At 34.0% G+C, this 24,284-nt stretch overlaps 1 protein-coding gene across 2 annotated transcripts in view; it reads left to right on the top strand.

Annotated features, from left to right (window-relative positions):
• The first annotated feature begins 511 nt into the window (after positions 1–511).
• Rgs21 (regulator of G-protein signaling 21) overlaps positions 512–24,284 on the top strand; it is a 49,944-nt gene continuing 26,171 nt past the window's right edge. Inside the window, 2 exon segments of one of the 2 annotated variants that reach the window (NM_001287022.2) lie at positions 512–597; positions 23,212–23,284. In NM_001287022.2, coding sequence (NP_001273951.1) covers positions 23,274–23,284 — 11 coding nt within the window. In that variant the 5' untranslated portion in view covers positions 512–597; positions 23,212–23,273. 2 annotated transcript variants of the gene reach the window in all.

Raw genomic sequence — 24,284 nt, 5'->3', positions numbered from 1 at the left:
AGATGCACTTTGATTGACTGAAACTAAAGAATAAGGTACGCAGATGTAAAATAAAAGACGAATTTCCCATGCAAACATTAGACCATACGAAGCCATGCAAATACAACCTTGAGAAGGAAAAAGTTTGGTCATTATTTTTTTTTTCAAATTGATCTCTGTCGTCAGAGTACAATTGCAAAATAAAGATTTACATTTTTTTGACTGAAAAGATAATTTACATACCACAGGGTAAGTGGTTTCACAGTGTGAAAATTCCAGGATATACATTGAAGAGATAGGTCATTAAACAGAGACCAGAGCAGTTGGGGGTAATGAGTGGATTTGATTTATTACGACTTAATAGAAGCAACAAAATCCTTCAAACTATAATTTAAATATCTTGAGTATGAAATGGATTCAGTGGTATTCAGAAACTAAGCTAAAGAATAATGTGATTGAAGAGTGTTTAGAAAATAAATATACATGGTAGGGAGCATGTTATAGAAAAGTTACTTGTTGGAAGAGAAACCCATTAAAGAAACAGGATCTTTGCATCAGCCCTCAGATCAAGGACCACATCAAGGGAACAAGAAGTGACTTCCCCTGCAGCACATCTCTGTGAGTATAAAGTCATTTAAACTTTGTTATTAAAAAAATGAACCTACTACAAAGAGGAAACTGATAACATTTAAAGATAAAACTTCCAGATATTACATCATATTCTTCAAACGTAGCAAGCTGAGAATCATAAAATGAAAGACTCTTACTAGCTAATCATTTGCTAACATTCACACAAAATAATATATTGTCACAGACTGTCAGAGCACTGACAATCTGCCAAATAGTTTGATTCGAATTTGAAAAGGAAAATTGAACAGAAAATATATCAGACTTCATAGGAGGAAAGAAGAGGCAAGATACAGAATCGTCAAGTCCAGAGAATTATAGAGCAAGGATGAAAAGAAAATATCTTCTTCTCTCTCTGTTTTGCAAAGACTAGGATGAGTAATAAAACCTTCATCAAGTACATAGGAAAATAATTACCGAACCCCAAAATAATGTATTTTTCAATGTGAAGATGGGGTTACAAATAGGATATAGTATATACTTAGTATTAAATGTTATATATTTATTGATTTTTGTAATTTAGTTGATTTAGGCAAAGCTTAAGATGGCAACCATAGTCCTTGTAATATATATATATATATATATATATATATATATATATATATATATATATGTATTAACATATATATATTCTTTTCACCATTTTTTCAGTTTTATCTTTATTTCACACAAACTAAAATTAAAAACCCAACAGAGTCTAGGTTTTTCTAAATGAGTCAATATATGTTGAATTCTCAGCTTATTAAGATTCCGATAGTCAATAAAAGCATTCCTGGCAAAAGATGAAATGGTTTCTGTATCTTTGTCTCTCTTCCTCCATGAATCACATTAGTATTTATGTGCATACAATTACATGTTAGAAGTTTGTATCATGTGCCAAATTTCTGACAGCTCATTGAATCTTTTACTAATATTTGTTGTATTCTAAGATAATAAATATTAATAGCTCTACCAATTACGGTCTGTTTTTAAGATATCAATAGAAAATACTAAAGTACTATATTATCTGAAAAAGAAATACATTCAATAATTAGAAATATCAATTATGACTTCAGATATGCCGAGGAGATGCTAACATTGTCCATATGATTTGAAAATAAAATCAAGCAGCCAAAGTATTCACAAGGTAACAGTATTAATTACGTCTGTTAATTGCTTCTGAGGAATTGGGAAAGGAGTAAAACTTAAGCTTTGGTTTGCTGAGGGACATCAGAAGCTCTCACCCCATCAGCTCACTTATAACTTCCTGTCTCCTGAAGTTGGGCCATGGGTCTCTCAGAGCATAGGAATCTGTCAAAACTTTTATGTGGAGCTCTGCTCTTTGTTTGGGCTGTGCCATGACACTGTTCTCTCCTAAGACTTTTCTTCTATGCGAAACAAAGGGACAAAGATGTGACTTAGAGAAACACTCCCAAGTCAGGTATAATTTAGTTCGTAATTAAGCTACTTTGATCTAGGTTATTTCTTTCAAAGGTCATTCCAGTGCTTTCAGAAATGGATTCATCACTGTTCACACTCATGGAAAAGACTGCCTATTTAAAAAGTAAGACTTTTTAAAAATTAAACATTATTTTGAAAGAGTATTTTATTCAAGAGCTCTTACAGGTTTCCAATAATTATATCATCATTATCATCATCATCATCATCATCATCATCATCATCATCATCATCATCTGCTGACCATTACACTTAACATTAACCTGAGGGCAGAAGTAAATTTTGGGTATCTATCTGTATCCAATTAACAAAGAAAGAGAGAGAGAGTTAAATAACTTCTGGAGAAAAATAAACTTAAAATAAATTATGACAACTCATTTCAACTTTATTCATGCAGTTTCAAAATATTTTCCAAGGAAAATCAACTCATGCACAAAGTAAAAGAGAAAATATGTATTTCCACTTTTCTCAATTAATTATTAAAAATAAGAAAATAAACAAACAAAATTACTATTAAAGCTGGACTCCCCACGGAATTCTCCCTAAGGCTATGTATACAAGTTAGAGTTAGAGAAACACCTGTGCAATGGGCCGTTCTTGCTTGTTTTTAAGTTTATCTGTTCATGAAAATGAAACACTGTGATTTAGTAACAGAAAAAAATTGGAGGCAACCATGTTTAAGTAAATACTTAATCTGATTCTGTGACAATCATCACTTAACCACTAGTCACATCTTTTTGTGATTTGTTAGAAAGATGTCCCAGGGCACTCAGCTGGGTAAAAATCAAACACCATTCTGCTACACCGCATCATAGGGGTTGCTATCTGCTAACTGCTGTTCTCTTCTACTTCAGTTTTGATCAGAAATTTTATCTTTTTACTCCATATTCTGTGGATTATTCTAAGACTAGTGGAATTTAGGTTTCATTCACTAAATTATCCTTCTTAAGCTGTAGACAACAGTCCAAATTGAAGCTAGTACAGTTGTTTCAGATCACATCATTTGAATCATACCATGTATACATATATATTAAATTTATATAATATATGCATTATTTTATATTATATATCCTATATGATCAAACATGTAATGCAATATTATATATGTATATATCATATATTTACATGGACATATGATAAGAGACATTACTGTGTCCATGGCTACTAAGTCAGAACTATACATTATGGAAGCCGAAAGAGGGATGGAATCTCTCAGCAGACTCTCAGGCTTCTACCCATTGTTACATAGTTACAGTAGGATAACTCATCTTCCTCAGGCTTCTACCTATTGTTACATAGTTACAGTAGGATAACTCATCTTCCTCAGGCTTCTACCCATTGTTACATAGTTACAGTAGGATAACTCATCTTCCTCAGGCTTCTACCCATTGTTACATAGTTACAGTAGGATAACTCATCTTCCTCAGGCTTCTACCTATTGTTACATAGTTACAGTAGGATAACTCATCTTCCTCAGGCTTCTACCCATTGTTACATAGTTACAGTAGGATAACTCATCTTCCTCAGGCTTCTACCCATTGTTACATAGTTACAGTAGGATAACTCATCTTCCTCAGGCTTCTACCCATTGTTACATAGTTACAGTAGGATAACTCATCTTCCCATTGCTTCTACTAAAGTGGTGAAGGAGTGTGTCCACATTTCCTATAGGTTATGAGAAGTGAAATTGTTTGGATAACCAAAAGGTAAAAAGGCATACTCAGCACATTTATATTATAAGACAAACACGGAACATAGATAAACATCATGAGATGCACAAGGGTAGTTGGGACATGCTAAGAAAGCACAATGAAGTTCTTTACATAACGTCACTTATTTAAATTAGTCTATGACCTACTAAACACTAACAAAACACATTTTGCAGAAATATATACATACACAGTACTCATTATTACCATACTGGCCTGGGAAGCCAAGAATCAAGAGTACCCTATCTTAAAGAGGTTCGGACAATAAAAAATTAGATGGGACTCAGTTTATAAGGCAACAAATTGTATATCTTCATGATTTTCACATTAGAAAACACCTATGTTTTAACAGAGCTACTGCAGACAGACTAACACACTTTGGCACATGATTGTCATGATGCAATATACTGCTCATTTAATTTTCTGTAGAGGCATTAGCATTTCCAGAATAAAATGAAAATAATAAATAACACGAGAGGCAAGAAGACAAGTTTAGAATTAGCAAAATGAATAAAGATACTCAAGAATTCCTTTTCAATTTAGCTGACTTTAATCATTTGTATTCTTTTGAGTCTGGAGAGAGAAAAAAACCATAAAGACTAATTATAACACTTAAGAATTTACAAAGATTTAATCTCCATGTCATTTTATAAAGCCTTCAATTAGCATATTCTCAAAGAATAGACTATAATATTAACATGACTACCTTTAATTCACCAAATTAAATACCTGTTTTGAAACTTAATTCACATACTAATGAAGAAAAAATCCTAATATTTAAATTCTAAATCAAAAAACTTCACATATCTAAATACATATTTTAATACTTATTAATAAAATCAAGTTGATATTCATGTTAAAATTACTGTATTCTGTTACATTTAGAATTCTGTCCAGCCCCACTTTTCCATTAACCACTTCTTTGGAAGATAAAAGAACAATATACCTTGATTCTCAAAGAGAAATAAACTCTTTGAAACTGTCCATCAACTAATAAAACCACCAATTTAATTACTTTTCCATTCTTGAGCCTATAAAATGATCTAATTTATAACTGGTATTATGACAAGGACCTAATAAACTTATAATGACTTGACATTCGGGCTGAATTTCCATTGGAAATAGATGGAAGGTTTATGACTTAGGGAATTTCTAATCCCAGGGCACATTGATGAAATACAACTCATGTAAAATTCCTCCTGATCCTCGCTGTTTTCTAATTATAACTTCAGGTACTAAACACTAAAAACACAAATAACTGAGGAAGTTATTAACACTTTATTAGAAGAAACAAGTGCTTATTGATTTTATTTTATGCCTTTTAAATTGCTCTTATATAAATTATTTACATATTCATATAAGGACATGGTGATGAGTAAAAGACTTATTAGTTGGATTTAGAGCAGAATAAATCAAACTACTTCCTAATGAATTCTTAAAAAAAAAAAACCTACTTTTGTATCATAACAAGAGCCTGATCAGAAATTAATGAGCATCTGGGATGTAAGTTTTTCATTTCTAATAGTGAAGCTTTTTTTTTATTTCACACTATATCAAAGAGAGAAAGATGTACTTAAAAATAAAGCCAAAATCATAAATACACATTCACACACACCCCAGCCAATGAATTCTGTGTATATCTCATTTTTAAAGACATTTGATGCTGGTTTTTTTTCTTATAATGTACTCATTACTACTTAATATGTTCCCAGGAAATTAAAAGTGGACTGCTAATTCAATATCCTGAATGTGCAGGGTTTATAGGACATTCTTCCAGGGAAATAGACAGATACACAGATTTTTCCCTCAGGGTGCTAGGGAGACGACTTAGATAAGTGTCCTATTGAAACCTGAGATCTATTTAAACATAGATACCCAGAATTTGAACTATTAAGGGTGAGTATAAATTGAGTATAATCAGAAACAAGACCCTATTGCAAGCCCTTAATCAAACTTAATTGCTCCAAAACTTTGAGTACCAAAGCTCATTCCTATATTAATATGTCACTGAAAAGCCACATAAAGAATCCTTTAAGAAGAAATTTGTAAATGTGGAGCTCTAGTCAATGGTGCATATTTTGTTGTTTTCAAATATTTTCAGAGGTTGGAATCATAGATGTGTTTTTCTTAAAAATAATTAAAAACCCTTCTGTTCTATTGCTCCTTACTTTTGAGATCTCCTAAGTGAAAATTAGCATTATCTATTCCTGGCTTTTCAGAATTCCCAAAAGAATAAAACTTTCAAGCCAAGAACCTTTTACCCAGCAAATACTCCCACGTTTTAATTCCCAAATTCACCTGTGTTCTATTTCTCAACCTTCTTTTTCTTAACAAACCTTCTAAAGGGCATGTTGAGGTAAATTTTCACTTGCTACAGTCAGTTTTTCCTGCTTTAAAGAATAATACGTTTAAACATTCTGGATTAAATATTGAGAGCAAGAAAAATATTATAAGCAAATCAAATGAAATATGGATAAAATATGGAGTAGAGAGTATAGTAATATGCCCCGAGGCTTTCATAACTTGAATAAAGTCCATGATAAAAGAAAGCGAATGGATGTACAGTCAGTACCAGCTTTGCAGATTATATGTGCAACCGAAATTATGCAATTATATTTTTCTTTTAAAAACGTAAACGTCGTGTTTTGTTCATAGAGAATTCAATTTGTTTATATAAAATTTAGAGATGGAAATATTAGATATAATGGTTTTGGAAATTGAGACATTGGTTTTGGAGAAAAAGGATCTCCCTGCTTCACCTCTCAGAGGCAGCTGCCTCTCTGTCTTTGCATAAACATTGGCCATGAAGGAAATTGCATTACTTTGCATGGCATCTGGTCAGGGAATGACATTATCTCAGATTTGTTTTTCAAAAGACGGAAACCTGTTGCATTATTGGGTGTGGTCTTCAGCAAGGGAGGAGAGGGTGCTAGATGCGCAGTTAAGGCTCTATTGTAAAAATGTCAGACAGGGATTCTTACACTGCTAAAGGCAAAGGCAAGGTTCAAATAAGCCATGAGATATGAAAATAAATAGAATATGTCAGAAGGGAGGAAGGGAAGAAAGTGACTCCCAGACCCTTGCTGAGAATACTGAGTAGATGGGGTAAAAACAATAGCTGAAAAGGGCTAAATAAAAAGATGCCATAGTCAAAAGGCACATAACAAAAAAGAAATTACCATTATAAAAGCCAACTCTGTGTTCAATAGATACATGCAAATTTAACCTGGGGGAGCTACATCCATAGATGGCAAGCTTGATGAGGAAATTAAAGTGCAGAGCCAGTGAAAGTTTCGAAGAATGTGGTACAAAGAAAAAATTATCAAGCGGAACATTTGAGAAACACAGGAAGAACAATCAGCACTCAAGGGAACAAATTTAGTAAAATTAAGTAATTACTGAGACTACCCACAGGAAAAACATACATTCAAAGGGAAAAAAGATAAAGATGTGAGTCAGAAAAAAACAGAACCAAGAGATTCTTCACTATAGTATTTATTGGAAAATTATAGCACTATATTAAGGAATTTATTAAAAAACAGGTTCCTGTAAGCAGTAATGCTAGCATTTAATAACCAAAAAGATTCCCTCAATTTGAGAAGGGATGAGTATGGAACATGGCAGGGGTTGGAGGAAGGACAGGGAAGTGAGAAAGTGATTAGTGTGTTCATATGATGCTGTGATCTTCATCCCCAACACAACATGGCAGGGGTTGGAGGAAGGACAGGGAAGTGAGAAAGTGATTAGTGTGTTCATATGATGCTGTGATCTTCATCCCCAACACAACTGTAATTGATGAAGCAAATATCTAGGTACAAAGGGAAACATACAGGCTGTTTATAAATGACTTATGCAGACATGAGTATAGGAACTGAATAAATGGCTCAGTTGGTTAGTAGCATTGCAGTAAAGGCACAGAACCAGAGTTCTTATCCCCACACTCACATAAAAAGACAGGCATGACTATGCAAGCCTGTAGCCAAGCATTGGAGGGCAGAGACAGATCCTTAGAGCTTGCTGGCCAGAAAGAGTAGGCAACAGAGTTAATTCTAGAACATTTCTCAAGACAATAAGGGATAGAGACAAAAAGAGCGACATTTTCCTCCTTACCTTCTGCATGTACACACACACACACACACACACACACACACACACACAAACACACAGAGAGAGTTATTCAGTACACACACACACACACACCACTAAAATGTCCAAGGGAAAAAATCTACATAGCTTTGTTTAAAATGAGATGATCACTTACTCTTGCAAGGGATGTCAATTATAGTCCTAGTCAAGTCATAGAAATATGAAAAGTCCTATAAGATACTTACAGAATATTCTTATTATATGATATTTTACTTGGGGCTAACTATTGTTCTACAGTTGAGCATGATTTCTCCCTTTCTGAGAATTGTCATGAAGATTTATTTCCCATAAGGGTTAGGTTCTCCCTGCTGCGCTTAACTGAGCTTTTCTGTTATACTAGTTATAGAAATGAACTGAGAATCAGGAGCATGATTTTTTTCCCTAAAGAATAGTATTTTAACTCAGTGCAAGTTTCTTGTGGGGAAAGATGAATAATAACTACATTGCACTTGGAAATCTAATCATAACAAAAGAGCAATATTATGTTTGTATACATACACCTATACACATATTGACATTGTACATAGAAAAAAATCCATGCCCATACAAGTGTATATTGGCTTACTGTACCTTTAAGTACTGCTCATCTTTTCTAATGCTCATATTAAAATAAGCTAAATTATACCTTGCCAAAGGCAAGCATGCACAATCTATTATGTGCCAACAAATATCTTCATTGCACAGAAAATCATTCAAAAGTTAGATAGAAATAATAGGAAACTGATAGGTCTAAAATGGATAGGGAAGGTAAGGCCTCTTTAATGATGATAAAGACTTATTTAATGGTGATAAAGATGAACTTAGCATCTTTGCATTTTTGTTTTGTTTTGAGGCAGTATTTTGCTATGTAGGTCTTGGCTGACCTAGATCTCCATGTGTAGTCCAGACTGACCTTCAACTCAGAGATCTGCTTGCCTTTTCTAAAATTACCTACTTTCTGCCTTTAATTATCCTGATATAAGGATGAAAACAATATAGAATAAATATCTTGCTATTCAAATTTTAGTCTAGTTTGCTATGACTAACTTGGGCAAGCAGATCCTAAAGGAAGAATATGACTCTCTTAAAGTTATTATGTAAAAAGGAGTAGTGCTTTATATGAGACAGTGATAATATCTGATACATTACAGAGATAAAATATGGTGATCCTATGACTAATAATTAATACATCTAAATATGGATTCTGCAATTACTGTACCTGAGTACCAAGATGATGGAATGATTATTGACTTTATTGATTCGAACGTCTGGATAGTCTTTTTGTTACTGGAATGTAAAAATGCTAAATATGGTATTAAAGTAATGAGATGTCTCTTGGTATTATATCACTTGGAGGAGTGGAATTATTTTAAAATATTTTAAGCTGATAAGTAAAACAAGGATGGACTCCAGTGTTACTGAACACAACAGAAAAAGAGCAACTTCAGTATAGATTGTCCAGCTGATTAGAATGCTTACCTTCTAATTTTAAGTGCACAGCAGCTAGGTTGATAGCCTGAGTGTGTGACCATTATCACATGTACAGAACCATACGTAATGATGTTTACCTCAAAGTTATTTCACAGCTTTCAAGTGACGATGATAAATAATTTTACAAATTGGAAACCAGTGTTCTGATGCTCTAGATACACTGATGTGCTTTACATTTACAATATGCTCAGTATTCCCCCGTGAGCCTTGTTCACGTTCTCGGTCATTCTACTCAGTGTAGGCTAGCCTACGGTGATCCTGTTGCTTTTGCTTCCCACGTGTCAAGGTTACATGCATGCACTACCACTTTACCTGCCTGCCCCTTAGGCTTTAGAAGTCGTCTCTCCATGTATACTCTCACCACATGTGTCAAGAGAGAGCTGAATTGTGTTAGCCACTTGCTTAGAGTAAGTGAATAATGACAATCAACTAATGCATTTATCTACACATTTCAAACAGAATTGTGAAGCCAAGATTCCTTCAAAAAGCCCTCGTCTACTCTCAAAATTCTTCAGTTGCCTGTAGTTCTTTGTGTAAACACGAGGCTGTGTTGGCTTTCCCTCACTGATTTTGGCATGTCTGTTGGCATGACCATATTTAGACAGTCTTGTTGATGATGGCTACATGGCTGTAGCTTGACATGAATAGGAGACCCAATCCCACTGCCAACTCCCCGATCTTCTCGCTCTTACAAGAAGCCAGTATGGATAAATGGGAAGAGAAATAAGATGTTCGTATGGGAAGAGAAATATGATGTAAGCATGGTGGATGAAAAAGAAGAGAAATATGATTGAATTATAGCATATTCTCAAAAAGATAATAGCAAAGTCTTGGCCTGCTCCAATTCTAGCCTCTTTGGTCATGTTTGGAGATGGGAGGAGAACAAATTTTGTCTTCTGACAATTATCAGTAACTATATGATGATACATTCAAAATAATAGTCAACGATTTCTTCAAAAATAATAAGAGAATCTCATTACACATACACCTTTAAATGTGCATTTTTGAATCTAATTTAATTGTCAACTTACTTAAGAAGGTGTTAAGCCTGTGGATCAGATTTCACAAAGCCTTAATGCAGATCTGGATACAGGGATTAACAATTAGCAAAGCAAAACAATTACAAAAGAAAGGACAACATGAGCAGAGCTTAGGAAAAAATACAAGATTACTATAAAAATTAACACAGAGAGCAAATATATTCCTGCAACCAATGGGATCTAAAATGCCACAGATCATATAAACTCAAGGAAGCAGGAAAATATAAGGACAAAAATGCTGAGTTTAAATAAATATGTATGCAATGAAAAATAACTACATTTTACAAAGGAAACAATAAGCATTCTTAAAATATTTTGCCATCTGGAAAGCAAAGGCCTATTAAATAATTAATTGAGCATTTGGTAAATACAGAAGGTTTCTTATACCCAATCACATGCATTAAAAGATTAGAGAAATAAGTTATAATGATAAAAAATTGAGGATCTACATTCACCATCTCTAGCACTTAACTAAGGATGTTTACTATTTTAATTTATATTCTTTACCAATAAGGTTGCCTTTATTTCAAAAACTAAAATCCAATTAATTGGATTAGTAATTGTGCCCCATATCAAAAATCCATATAATAGCCTCTATTTTAAAAAGAAAGGCAGGCATACTTAATGCTACAACCTTATTGGCAATCACACTTAAGTCCTGCTATTTTCAAAACTGGAAACATTAGAATTAGAAATATAAAAATTAGAGAAAAAACTTAGATAAAGATAAGATAGAATGAGTTGATTTTAAAATTCGTAGTTGATTGATGATTTGCTTTCACAGTTTATTGTCTTTTTTCTAAATTAAAAGTATTTTAATTCCAAATAAGTGTCTCAGTAAAACAAAAAAAGTATTATCTCATGGGGGTGTTTGTCAATTAAAATCATTTTATAATAAAATATAATTGCTAGAAAATTCTAGAGACATGTTCCATGTAATAGTACACATCAACACGGTACTCCTAATGAACAAGTACCAAAGTGTGAATTGCACATAAATTTTACCTGGTAAACTTATTTCTAGGATTTATGTTGACAAAAATATGTGTGTACTGTAGAATATGTACCACAATATTATATACAATGGTGAATTATGAGAAACATGTCAAAATTAAATACAGAATTAATAAATTATGAATTTATTTGTAGACATTTCTATCATAATTAAAACTCTATTTACTAGGATAAAACTTTAGAAGCCAATATTATCATTATCTTATGCTATTACATTATAACTATGATTAAAATAAATTAACTCACTTTGTAAAAACATTATGCAATTGGAAATTATTTCTGACAGATCAACTCTTACAGTTTTATAGGCCATTCATTTTTCTCCTTTGAAATGACAAGGGAAAGTTGACTTCTGTCAAAGTAACACACATAACCCAATCTCATAAATCACAAGCCTAATGTTACTTGTTTTCAGTAGACTTTGAAAACCTTACCACTGTCACTTTCAACCAGAAATAAATTGACAACTCCTGACTAAATTCGGAGAAAATAAATACTGGTCTTCTAAAATATACAGGACTCACCTCCTTAATGTGAACATAAAATTCAAATACCTCTTCCATTTTCTCCCTTGAAGATATGTTAGCTTCACTCTGAGCATAAGAGAAACATCACTCCTTTGCGTTTCCCAAGGCCATTACGCTGAGACGCATCAGATTCCTATAACACTTGCTGAAGTTACCCATAAATATTTCTAGTTCTATAGTGACTATTTCTGTAAGGAATGAAGTGTGGGATTTTTTTAAAAATTCATCTTATAATTAAGATAAAAATGCAAATTTCTGGCCGTAAAAAATAAAATTGTTAAACCAGTTATAATTGTGACTTAAAGAACTACCTTTAACATGAATTAAACTGTGATGGCAATTTCCTAGATCTTATGAAGGAAAAGGATGCTTTCACATGAAGTGTATCATGCAATTAATGTACCTGAAATCTTTGTTCCTAATATCAATGCCTGCAGAAAAATACAGATGAGAAAAAAGAGGTCAGCACAGATAAGATACTGAAAAGTATTAAATCAGCCCCAAAAACCTCTAATGCACATAAAGCCATACAGACATCTTTTTCCTTTTGTACATTATGAACAGGATTATGTATAAGAATTTCTCTGCTTAAACAATAATAAATTTTTATCTTGTAGCTCTTTTGTCTACTGAGGAAAATGAAAATATTTTCATTGTAATCTTTTGAATTATTTTTATGATGCATATTTTATTATGCATATTATTAATACTATATCTAAGCTGATAATATTATCATGTATGGAGTACTGTATTAGATGCGGAGGAGAACTGAATAGTGTATGCTTACTTCACTAATCCACATGGACTGAGAAAATCAATAGCAGCAGCTGGATAGACATGTCAGTGGTTTGGAGCACAGGCTGCTCTTGCAGAGGATATGAGTTCAGTTTGCAACACCCATATCACATGGATCCAAAGGAACCAAAGCTCTCCTATGGTCTCCTTTGGCACCTGGATACCCACACACACAAACATGCATACAGATAATTAAATGACAAATCTATTTTCTTAAGATCCGAATCTAATCTGAAAGACAAGAGAAGACATGGCCGTTGGATAGAAACACACGAGATCGAAAGAATAGACATCGTACAGATACGATAAAAGGTCAGAGGCTGGCATTCATTCCAGCTCCTCTAGAAGAGTCACAAAAGCATTGAGACCAAAGTTTGAGCACGAGCAGAAATCAGAAGATTGTAGTTGGTCAGGATGAGACAAATACGGAGTGAAATCAGTGTGAGGACGAACGTACAGAATTCCTGTTAACTGTGTTCATCCTACCCTCCGTTGTTTGCCGTAAGTGGGACCTACAGTGAAAAGACGAACTTTGAAGAAGAAAATAAAAAAGAAGGAACGTTCAAAGATGGTCTATAAAATCAGTTCAGAGCCATGGATTGGAGAATGTGAGAAGTCGTAAGAGACTTACATTAAAATGGACAGTCTTAGCGCAGAAAGTGTTGGGATAATCACCCTCTTCAGTATGACTGTCTGAAAGTATGCTGATTGGACCCGAGTAAGAGACAGAGTGGACAGAGAACTTTAGCTACAATAAAATAATGGACAGGAGTGACACTGGTTGAATTCTGATGATAGACAGATACCAAGGATTTCTAAATATAACCTGACAAAGCACTGTTTTTCAGCGTTTTTATCGCTTTGATATTTTATATTAGAATGATTTAATACATACTTTAAACATAAGCGAGAAGAATGTTTGGAGGGAATGGAGGAAGAGAAAAAGAAGAAAGTGATAGTAAATGGCAAATTCATTTTTAAACACGTTGGATTTTATGAGCTGAGGAAACTCAGATATGAGTCCCTAGGAATAAAGCAGGGGTTCATGTTAGTGATGGATTGGGTGATTATAATATTATATTACATCTGTGTTCACGTATCCTTAATAGGACTTCATATTTATATCTGATGGGTGTGGCCTGTCTCTGTGTATCCAGACCACCTTAAGAAAGAGTCTAAGATACAGCACTTTCTTTTCACATAGATCTGAATATAACCTTGAGAATTTTGAACACTTTTCTATCTTCTTTATATATGAATGAAAAAGACACTAATATGTCTAGCAAAACAGATTTCTGTTTCAAATATAAGTTTAACATACCATTTATATTTTACAGGATATATAAACATAAGTTTCATTAAATATATAAACAAAATCGATAACCCAACTTCAAAAATGTTAACATATTTAAAAGCCACAGAAATATTAAATGTTTAGTATTAATGTACATATTGGGAAAAGTGATCCATTACTGTAATCTTCAGCTTGCTGGAAGAGCTAGCCTTGGCTATACTGAGTTTGAAGGAATCTGGGCTATGTAGTTATTTCCTGATTCAGAAACATTGCAATAAAACAAAACAAACTAAATTAAAAGGTTGGGGCATTTGGTTAAAAATACCTTGAAACAATTGACAGTATGATTAGAGAAGCATCATTGTAAATTATGAAAATTGTATCAAAACTGTTTTAGATATTGTTTTTTAAATTTTGGATTCAGGAATCTCTTTCTGCTAAATATATGATTGACAACACAGTTGCCTCTTTTCCCTAAAGTACACTTTAAAATAATGTTAAAGCACTATATATTATTCAAATCCACAAATAATGAGTACATCTATATGAGAGTCTCAAGTTTTAAAAGTAGTTCTTTTCAAAAATATTTGATGAGACAAACTATATGACAAGGCAAACAGGGCAAGACTGCAGCCCCAGGGCTCACTAAATGCTTATAGTCAATTTGGGAAAGGTGAGGCCCAGGGAGAATAAAGAGGTAGAGGTTTAAACAGTAATTGCTGGAATTTTGAAAAGCAAATTCCCAGGTGAAAACACACAACAGCCGACTGAAAGGATATGTCTTGTGTTCAGATCAATAAATAAAAAAGAGATATAAAAAGAAAATCTTTTTTAAAAGCAAATCCATGATACCGACAATAAAGATAAAGAAAGAAAGGCTTGGATCATTCAGCAACATTGAGCAGAATTACCAAGGGAGCAGTGTCATCTAAAGAAGACAGGCAAGGAATTGCAGAAACACAGAAATAGGCACACAGCAAAAGTCATAGAAAGTAATGGTCTCTTTGTTAAGTACTTACCCAGACTCTTAAATATATGTATAGATAAATACAACAAAAGTTGTATCAAATGATTTAAATATATATGCATGTATAGCATATACATCTACATCCATAAGTCCATCACTGCTTTAATTTTAATAGATTAAAACTCTAAATAACAGGTGTTCTTCAAAAAAGGGCGTGGTACGATGATAGTATAACCATGCTAATAGAACACTACACTGTGAAAAGTAAAAAGACCATCCATATAGAAAACAACACGAGTAATCTCCCGTGTCATGACAGTCAGACACTGCCACATTCTATGTGACACCACTTCCCAAAATTTCTTGAAATGACAGTTACATATATATAAAAATTAATGATTTGAGATGATGTAGAGAGGCATCTATAAAGTCACAGCTTGAGGGATATGTTTTTAGCAATGCAATAATTCTCTGACTTGTTACTTTCTTGGATAAATAAATGTACATGATAACTGGAAAAACAGGCATACATATATCAACATTTATTCTCTGTTTTTGCTACTGTGTATACACTTGGGTACAGTGTGAACCATTAGGAAAGACTGAAGACCCTTTTGTTCCATGCATCTTTCATCCTACAAATCTAGAATCCTCCAAAAATAAATGTGATAGGGCACTTACCTAACTTCTATGCAACCCAGGGTTTGACCCTAGCACCACAAAATATAAATGAATAGGTATAAATCAAATGCACTGTTAGGGAATAACAGAAAAATATCAATCTGTGTGAGACTAACAAACAAATCTATATCTTTACAGAAATAATTTACAAAACACTGTACTAAGAACTTTGGACACAGCAAATAAACAATAGGAAACCTGTGAATATATTGTTTAGTGATTGTTCAAGATACACATCATTATAATAGCATCTAGGGTAAGAAATCACACACTATCTTTTCCTGAGGAGCATATTTTTTAAAAACCAATTGATTGAAAATTAATGCATGTATGACATTTCTGAATTTCCTGTACCGAGTCTATAAGTCAAGCTTAAGCACCACTAGCCAGAAGATTAAAGGGCCCAATAGTCAGAGGATGATAGATTCAGTGGGAGACTCACTGCTGTCTGCTTCCCGGCAGTGCACTTATTTGATGACTTCCTGCCTTCTTCATAATGCTGAAAAGGGAGTTCCTTCAGCAATAATCTACAAATTAAGAGAAACCCATTTAGCCTGTCAGAAAAGTTACGTGATTGAGTGTCCCCAAGCAGCATGCCAGGTATTTAATCAGCTCTTTACAACAGAGGGAATAGTTCTTACTGCTTTTGCTACTCTAGAAAATCTAATTTTTATAATTTTAAACGATAAAAATGTGAGATAAAAACTATTCTACGAAGGGAGATAGATAATTGACTGTGAGCAAAATATGTGAAAATAATCTTCTGTGTTTGGGCAAACAGTAATTTTCTGAGGAAGAAGTTTGTGGACCACTCATTTTACATTAGGGTTACCTAATAAATAGGATAGGATAAACTATCCATTTGGGAAATATGAATTTGGTTGAAATAAAATAAAATGAGCTGTAATTTATGTCATGGCTTATATATTTTTTAATATTTTATAACAAAGGGATTGGAGTTCTTATCTTATAAAGTAGCATAACAGACTATATACAGTGCTCTAAGTATATTGGGATGTTATCCTGAGTGTCATTGTGTGTGTGTGTGTGTATGTGTGTGTGTGTGTGTGTATGTGTGTGTGTGTCTTTCTGTTTCTGTACATTTCAATATGTACCTGTTTCTTTAATGATGTTTTCAAATGAAAGAAAATTTAATCAGCTTCTTCTATCATTCATTAATAAATATATTATTAATAGTTTAGAGGGAGTTGCTCTTTTCAATTTATCAAATTTCACTGCAAAAAAGTGGAACCATGAGAAAGTTAACAAAGTAATTTTGGCCAAGTATTTGCACATTCTAACTATGAAACTTCTTCTAATATTATATTATTTAGCTTTGTGAATATTTCCCAGGACTATAACCTTGTTTTGCATATTTTTACATTGAATATTAAGCTCTTCACCACAGAGTTTAGAGAAAGGGAAAGTAACCTCAGGAGAAGAGTTAAACAGATGCTGCACATATAAAATGGCAATATAGATATATAAAACCTGCATGGGAGGGAGTCAATTAAGTGTGTGTGTGTGTGTGTGTGTGTGTGTGTGTGTGTGTGTACTTAGAATATTTAGCAACAATAAGAAAAATTTCGAATTTAGGGGCCCAATTAATAGCAGATTAATTAAGTGCTTTCCTCTCCTCCTAAAGTGTGAATAGATTGTTATATGAATAATCTTAACTTTACTAATTTCTATCTCTCCATCAATTAAGCTTAAATAATTTGTATCTTAGAATCTATTAAAATCCAAATGTCATTTAACTACTTTAAAAAGACAATGTTTTTACTTACATCAGAAATCTTCTTTCTCTTTTCTGAGGAATATGTCTCTCAATGGTAGTATTTGGTACCCTAAGTAGACAATAGGAACATAGAACATTTTACCATGAGGTATGGCTAGATATAATGAAATCTGCCAAAAACCTTACCACAAATTATTTATCAAAATTAGCATCACATTTCTAATCAACCAATGTAAGAGATATCCTTTAGCACTATTTTATTACTCATAAAATTTCTAACGCTTGAGGACTGTTTCCCAAAACATTTGTGAGCCCAACCTGACACTGCCTTATTGTTTCATAAATTACAACTCAGGCAAAGCAGAGCCAAAAATTTTTTTTCTTAGTTCTCTTTCTTTCTATCTGTCTGTCTGTCTATCTATCTATCTATCTATCTCTAGTTTATAAAACAGACATTTAAAATTCAAAGAATATAGTCCAAAAACTAACTGCTTTTGTAGTTCTATGATAATTCTCTTGAGATCTTCATGGAAACAATGACTCCTTCCCTCTGTAATTTAAAGAGAGCAAAATATAAACTTATAACAACTGCCAAGGTGCTAGTCACTCCCTCAACTTACTTCTGCTTGCCTTTCTCTCTCTCTCTCTCTCTCTCTCTCTCTCTCTCTCTCTCTCTCTCTCTCTCTCTCTCTCTCTTTTTTTTTTTTTTATCTAATGATCACCTTGCCAATATCACATAATTTTTGGAGCTAATTCTATTTAATCCATCTTTGTCTCCTGACCTCTTTATGATCCCTTCATCCCCAATCTATGAATCAGTATTAAACAAAATTCCACCAACTCTGTTACTTTGTCGTGCATTGATATTTTGCTAATCTCCTGTTACCCCTGCATCCCTGACTAGACTTTTTTTTCTGACTAGACTTTTTAATTTTTATCTTTTTGTTCAGTTTTCAAGAAGGAAGAAGTGTGATACTTATTAAAATAGGAATTTAAGTGGAGTTCAGTACCTAAACCATGCTGCTGTGAAGCATGAACATGGTCTCTGTGAGTGAAATTTATCTGGTTAATCCATGAACCCAAACCCATAACTGACTCTGCTGATTCCTTATGAACTTTAAACTACTTTAATTAAATTTCAAGCCTTCCCTCAACCCTTCCATAAGAGTCCCTGACTTCCAGCCAATATTTGACTGTGTATCTCTGCACCTGTTTCATTAGCTGCTGGGGTAGCACTCCTCAGAGGACACTAGTAGGCTCCTGTCTGTAAGCATAACAGAGTATCATTAATAGTATTGGGCCCCACCCTCTCAGAGGAGAAGGGAAAGGAGAATAGGGAGAGAGACTCTAGAAAGGAGGGACCAGAGGGCAGGTAGGGTTTCAGGTGTAAATAAGTGAGGGATAAATAAATTGATAAATATATCTATACTTACAGAAGATGTTCACTCTTACCTTTACTATCACACATGTAATCATGGAAATTTCCAAAATTATCAACTTCAAATTCGTCATATAAAATCTGGTGTCCCTAAGACATTTGGAGTGCTAAACACTAAGAATTTGTACAGTACGATTTCTTTCTCCCCAGAGAAGCTTTCTGTACTAGCGATTCCCATATTCTTCCTTACTCTAGCATCTCAACAGTGGATCCATAAAAGTTTTTAAGTTTGGGGGGAAAAGAATAAAACGATCATTCATAAATAATAACATTAAAACTCAGTGATTTATTATATTTAACTCTCTTTATTCTCATATTGGAACCTTGTGATGTTGGTAGTATTTGATTTCACTGAAATGAGGCTCAAAGAAATCAAGATTAATGTGCCAAACTATTTTTGTAATTTTATAAATATAAATTGTATACTTTTATTTATTTGTTTTTTGAAGCAAAGTTAGTTTTTATTAAGATACTTTTTATTTATTCTGAGGCAGGCTTGCTCTGTGTTGGCCTGGCTGTCCTTGAGTTCACTTATTTATTTTTACACTTCAGATTTAATTCCCCTCCCCCCTCCCCCCACAGTTCCACATCCCATACCTCCTCCCCACCCTCCCCCATTTCCACAAGCATGTCCACACCCCACCCACCCCACAAGATCTCTAAACTTCCTCTGGCCTCCAGTCTCTTGAAGGTTAGGTGCATTTGCTCTGACTGAACCCAAAGCCGGGAGTCTGAGAGTCCCTCTGCTGTATATGTGTTGGAGGCCTCATCTCAGCTGCTGTATGCTGTTTGGTTGGTGGTCCGGTGTCCCAGGTCCTCCTACAGGGTTGCCCTCCTCCAGCTTTTCCCTAATACAACAAGAGGGGTAAGCAGATCCTGTTTATTGGTTGGGAGATTATATATATATATATGTATATATATATGTATATATATGTGTATATATGTATATATGTATATATGTATATATGTATAATGTATATATGCATATATGCATATATGTATATATGTATATATGTATATATGTATATATGTATATATGTATATATGTGTATATGTGTATATGTGTATATGTGTATATGTGTATATGTGTATATGTGTATATGTGTATATGTGTATATGTGTATATGTGTATATGTGTATATGTGTATATGTGTATATATGTATATATATATATAATTTTCTCTTTCAGCGTTGTTGGACTTTTCAGGGCCTTCTTGATAGACCCCTGCTCATAAACACAACATAGCATCAGTAATAGTGTCAGGCCTTGGGGACTCCTCCTGGTCTGGATCTCAATTTGGGCCTGTAACTGGACCTCCTTTTCCTCTTCATTTCTATCCCTGCAGTTCTTTCAGACAGGAACAATTCTGAGTCAGAGTTTTTGACTGTGGGATGGCAATCCCAACCCTCCACTTGATTCCCTATCTTTCTGCTGGAGGTGGGTTCAATAAGTTCCCTCTCCCCACTGTAAGGCATTTCATCTAGGGTCCCCCTTTGAGTCCTGAGGATCTCTCCCTTCCCACGCCTCTGGTACATTCTAGAGCATCCTTCCAAACTCCTTCGCCCAAGGTCGCCTGTTTCCATTCTTTCTGCTGGTCCTCAAGGCTTCAGTCATTTTCCCCACCCAATACCAGATCATGTTTCCTCTCTCCCCCCACCCCCATGCCCTTTCCCTCCCCTGTCCCTCTTTCCCTCCCCCCTTGTGATTGTTTTCTTCTACCTCCCACTTGGGACTGAGGTGTCCGCACTTGGCCCCTTCAGCTTGTTGTGGACTGTACCTTGGGTATTCTGTACTATTTTTTTTTTAGCTAATATCCACTTAGTAGTGAGAACATACCGTGCATGTCCTTTTGGTTCTGAATTAACTCACTCAGGACCCAAATATTTTCTAGTTCTATCCATTTGCCTGCAAAACTCAGGATGTACTCATTCTTAATTGCTCAGTAGAAACTCATTGTGTAAATGAACCACAATTTCTGTATCCATTCTTCTGTTGTGGGACATCTGGGTTGTTTCCAGCTTCTGGCTATCACAAATAAGGCTGCTATGAGCATAGTGGAACATGTGCCCCTATGGAATGGTGGGGCATCTTTTGGATATATTCCCAAGAGTGGTATTTCTGGGTCTTTAGGTAGGTCTATTTCCAATTTTCTGAGAAAAGTCCAAATTGATTTCCAGAGTGGTTGTACCAGTTTGAAATCCCACCAGCAATGGAGGAGTGTTCCTTTTTCTCCACATCCTTGCCACCATGTGTTGTCACCTGAGATTTGACCTTAGTCATTCTGACTGGTGGGAGGTGGAATATCAGGGTCGTTTTGATTTGCATTTCTCTGATCACTAAGGACTTTGAACATTTCTTTAGGTGCTTCTGAACCATTCAAGATTCCTATGCTGTGAATTCTCAATTTAGTTCTATACCCCATTTTTTTGACTGGGTTGTTTGGTTTTTTTGGTGTTTAGCTTCATGATTCTTTATATATTTTAGATATTAGCTCTCTAGCAGATGTGGGGTTAGTGAAGATATTTTCCCCTATCTGTAGGTTGCCGATTTATCTTATTGATCATGTCCTTTGCCTTACAGAAGCTTTCCAGTTTCATGAGATCCCATTTATGAATTCTTGATCTTAGAGTATCTCATTTTATGTTGAGGTTCTTGATCCACTTGGATTTGAGCTTTCTGCATGGTGACAAATATGAGTCTATTTTTATTTTTCTACATACAGTCAGTTAGACCAGCACCATTTATTGAAGATGCTTTCTTTTTTCCATTGTATATTTTTGACTTCTTTGTCAAAGATCAAGTTGCGCAAGTGTGTGGTTTTATTTCTGTGTCTTCAATTCTATTCCATTGATTAGTGTCTTCATTTGAGCAATTGCCTATAAGAATTTATTGAACATTCCCCAAAAGCATTTAACCTCCAAAGAAAGTTTGTTTTTCCTGTCATCTCAATATAGATCTTCATTTTGATAAACACAATTGTTTTTTAAAATTTTTCTGAATAACTATCTTTCTACAGTTATTATTATAAAGAAAGGATAGAGAAAAAAATCATCAGGTTCCCAAAACAGTAAATTTTTTACAATCATAGCTATATAAAGGTAGTTTATTCAGAAATTTATTGTGAATGAACAGAAGCTTTTTAAGGGGAACAGAATGTCATAATTAAGTAAATAGTGATTATGATTTATAAGAGAATTTGACAAAATAATTTTATTGAACTCAATTTCGTCTTAGAGTTTCAATAGAAAAAATAAGCTTTATTGCCTCCTATTCTTAAATATTTTGACTGACTTTACAAAGAAAACATCTAAAATTTACATTTATTTTCTAATATAATGTATATTGAAAATAACTTCAAACATATATTATGAACTTAGTGTTGTATTATCCCTCGCCAGCAGTATAAAAAAATCAAAACATGTTTAATGATTCAGTTTGAATATCATAAGAACATTACTTAATGGTGCTTGAACTAACAAAATCAATTGAGTTAATTGATGATTGCACTGCTGAATTATTCAGCTGATTACATAGGTCATCACTTCTGCTCCCATTCACCTCAGCACTCCATGGTCATTCAAATACTAGGAAGTTTTGTAGAGCCACAAACAGGGATGTGTCAACTCCAAGTTAAAATGAAGCCTGTTTTTACTGCTACCATTGGTATACTACAATCAAAGCTTGACAAAAAATAGGATTACCAAACATTTACTGAAACACTAGCATCTTTATTGTGATAAATATGTTATTATTTTAAGCATCAGTGTTGGATTAAAATGTATGGACATAAATTATATGAGATTCACACTTTAAAGACTATAGAAATTCACACCATTAAGTCACTAGCAGCTGAACAAATTATAGGTAACAGAATAATGTATTTTTGTAGAAAATTTTTGTTTATCAGTAAAAATTTTAAACTTGAGTGATTGTTTGAGTGTGCCAAAAGGTAGAGACAGCCTCACGATATCAAAGAGTAAAGGAAAATGAATGTCCTTTAGACATAATACAAGCCTAAAGGTTATTATTAAGCACATGTTTTAATCTTATAACATTGAATATGTTGAGAATAATAGTTCTCATAGGAATGGATGCATAGGAAATTTAGCAAATAAACTAGCAGAATTATTATTCTAATGGAAGAGGTTTTTTTTTTATGCCTGACTCAAGAAATGCCACATTTGTTCAAAGAATTATGTGTTCCTTAGAAATTAAACTGTTTTGATGAGAGAGAACTTAACAAAATGATAAAAGCTGAGATTAGCAAGACTTAAAAAATGCCAGCGTGGAATCCAGGGACAGGTATTTGCATACTAATTGTAATATTCCTGCTGTCATGTACCTTCAGCTTGAAGATCAGTCAGAAAGAGAAACGGCATCATCTGTGACAGGCAGACAGTGGGACGCGAAATGCCAGTGAAGTGAGTTGCTGTTTAAAGCTCTTTTTATCTCAGAAGATGTATACATGAAACTCTCGAGTCTTCAGTAGTCTAGATGACTCGCTGCCTTCATTTATGATAAAAAACTTGTTCATTGTTCTTTTTCACCATAACTTTATTTTATTTTTTACCTTTCTCTATTGATGTTTTGCTTTTCTAAAATATGTCCACAACGCACGGCTTGCTTTGGTTCTAAATTCTCTGTTCACTGGTTAAAAAAAACTAAAGTCAATAGAAAGTTGACCTTTCTTTTCATCCTGTTTTTCAAAGCAGTGAGTTAGAGATACAACATATATGATCTTCTTAAGACGTAGTCATTATCACAGTGCTTATTAAGAAACTTTTACATGGACATTCAGCGCTGGGTAAGGAAGCAGCTGTCGCTTCCTCGGGCACATGAACTCCTTGCTTGAGTTTCCATTCTCCAGCACACTGCTAATTGAGTGTGAACAGCTCAGTTGTTGGATTCCACATTTTTTAATGCAATACAACTGGTTCTAGCTGGCTCAATTAGCAAGATAACTGGTAGCTTTCACGCGGTTCCCATCTGGACTGGCTCTTCTCTGGACATATAATATGAGTACTGCCGGCCTTGATGGCACTTGCTTAATGAAGAAAACAGACAGGAAATCAGCCAAAACCCCATGAAATACTAAGTGCAATTTTGGCTCCAGATACACAGTGGATTTTCTGGCAAATCATACACACATGGAAAGTTACCCTGATTAAAGCACCAGAAGTTTATAAAGTCACCCCTCCCCTCTCTCTCTCTCCCCTGTGAGTGCACACGTGAGAACACACACACACACACACACACACACACACACACACACACACACACAGGAAAAGAAAGAACCACATATACCTCCACTGAGGTTATAATTAAGACACAAATAAAATGAAAAGCACAAAAATAATAATGGCCATTTATTTCAGGTAACACAAATTTAAAAAAAATCAATGAAGCCTCAACAGTTTAAAT

The sequence above is a fragment of the Rattus norvegicus genome, chromosome 13 (assembly GCF_021556685.1).
Source record: "Rattus norvegicus strain SHRSP/BbbUtx chromosome 13, alternate assembly SHRSP_T2T, whole genome shotgun sequence".
NCBI lineage: Eukaryota > Metazoa > Chordata > Mammalia > Rodentia > Muridae > Rattus > Rattus norvegicus.
The sequence above is the reverse complement of the archived record's forward strand: the minus strand, read 5'-3'. Positions and strand labels throughout refer to the sequence as shown.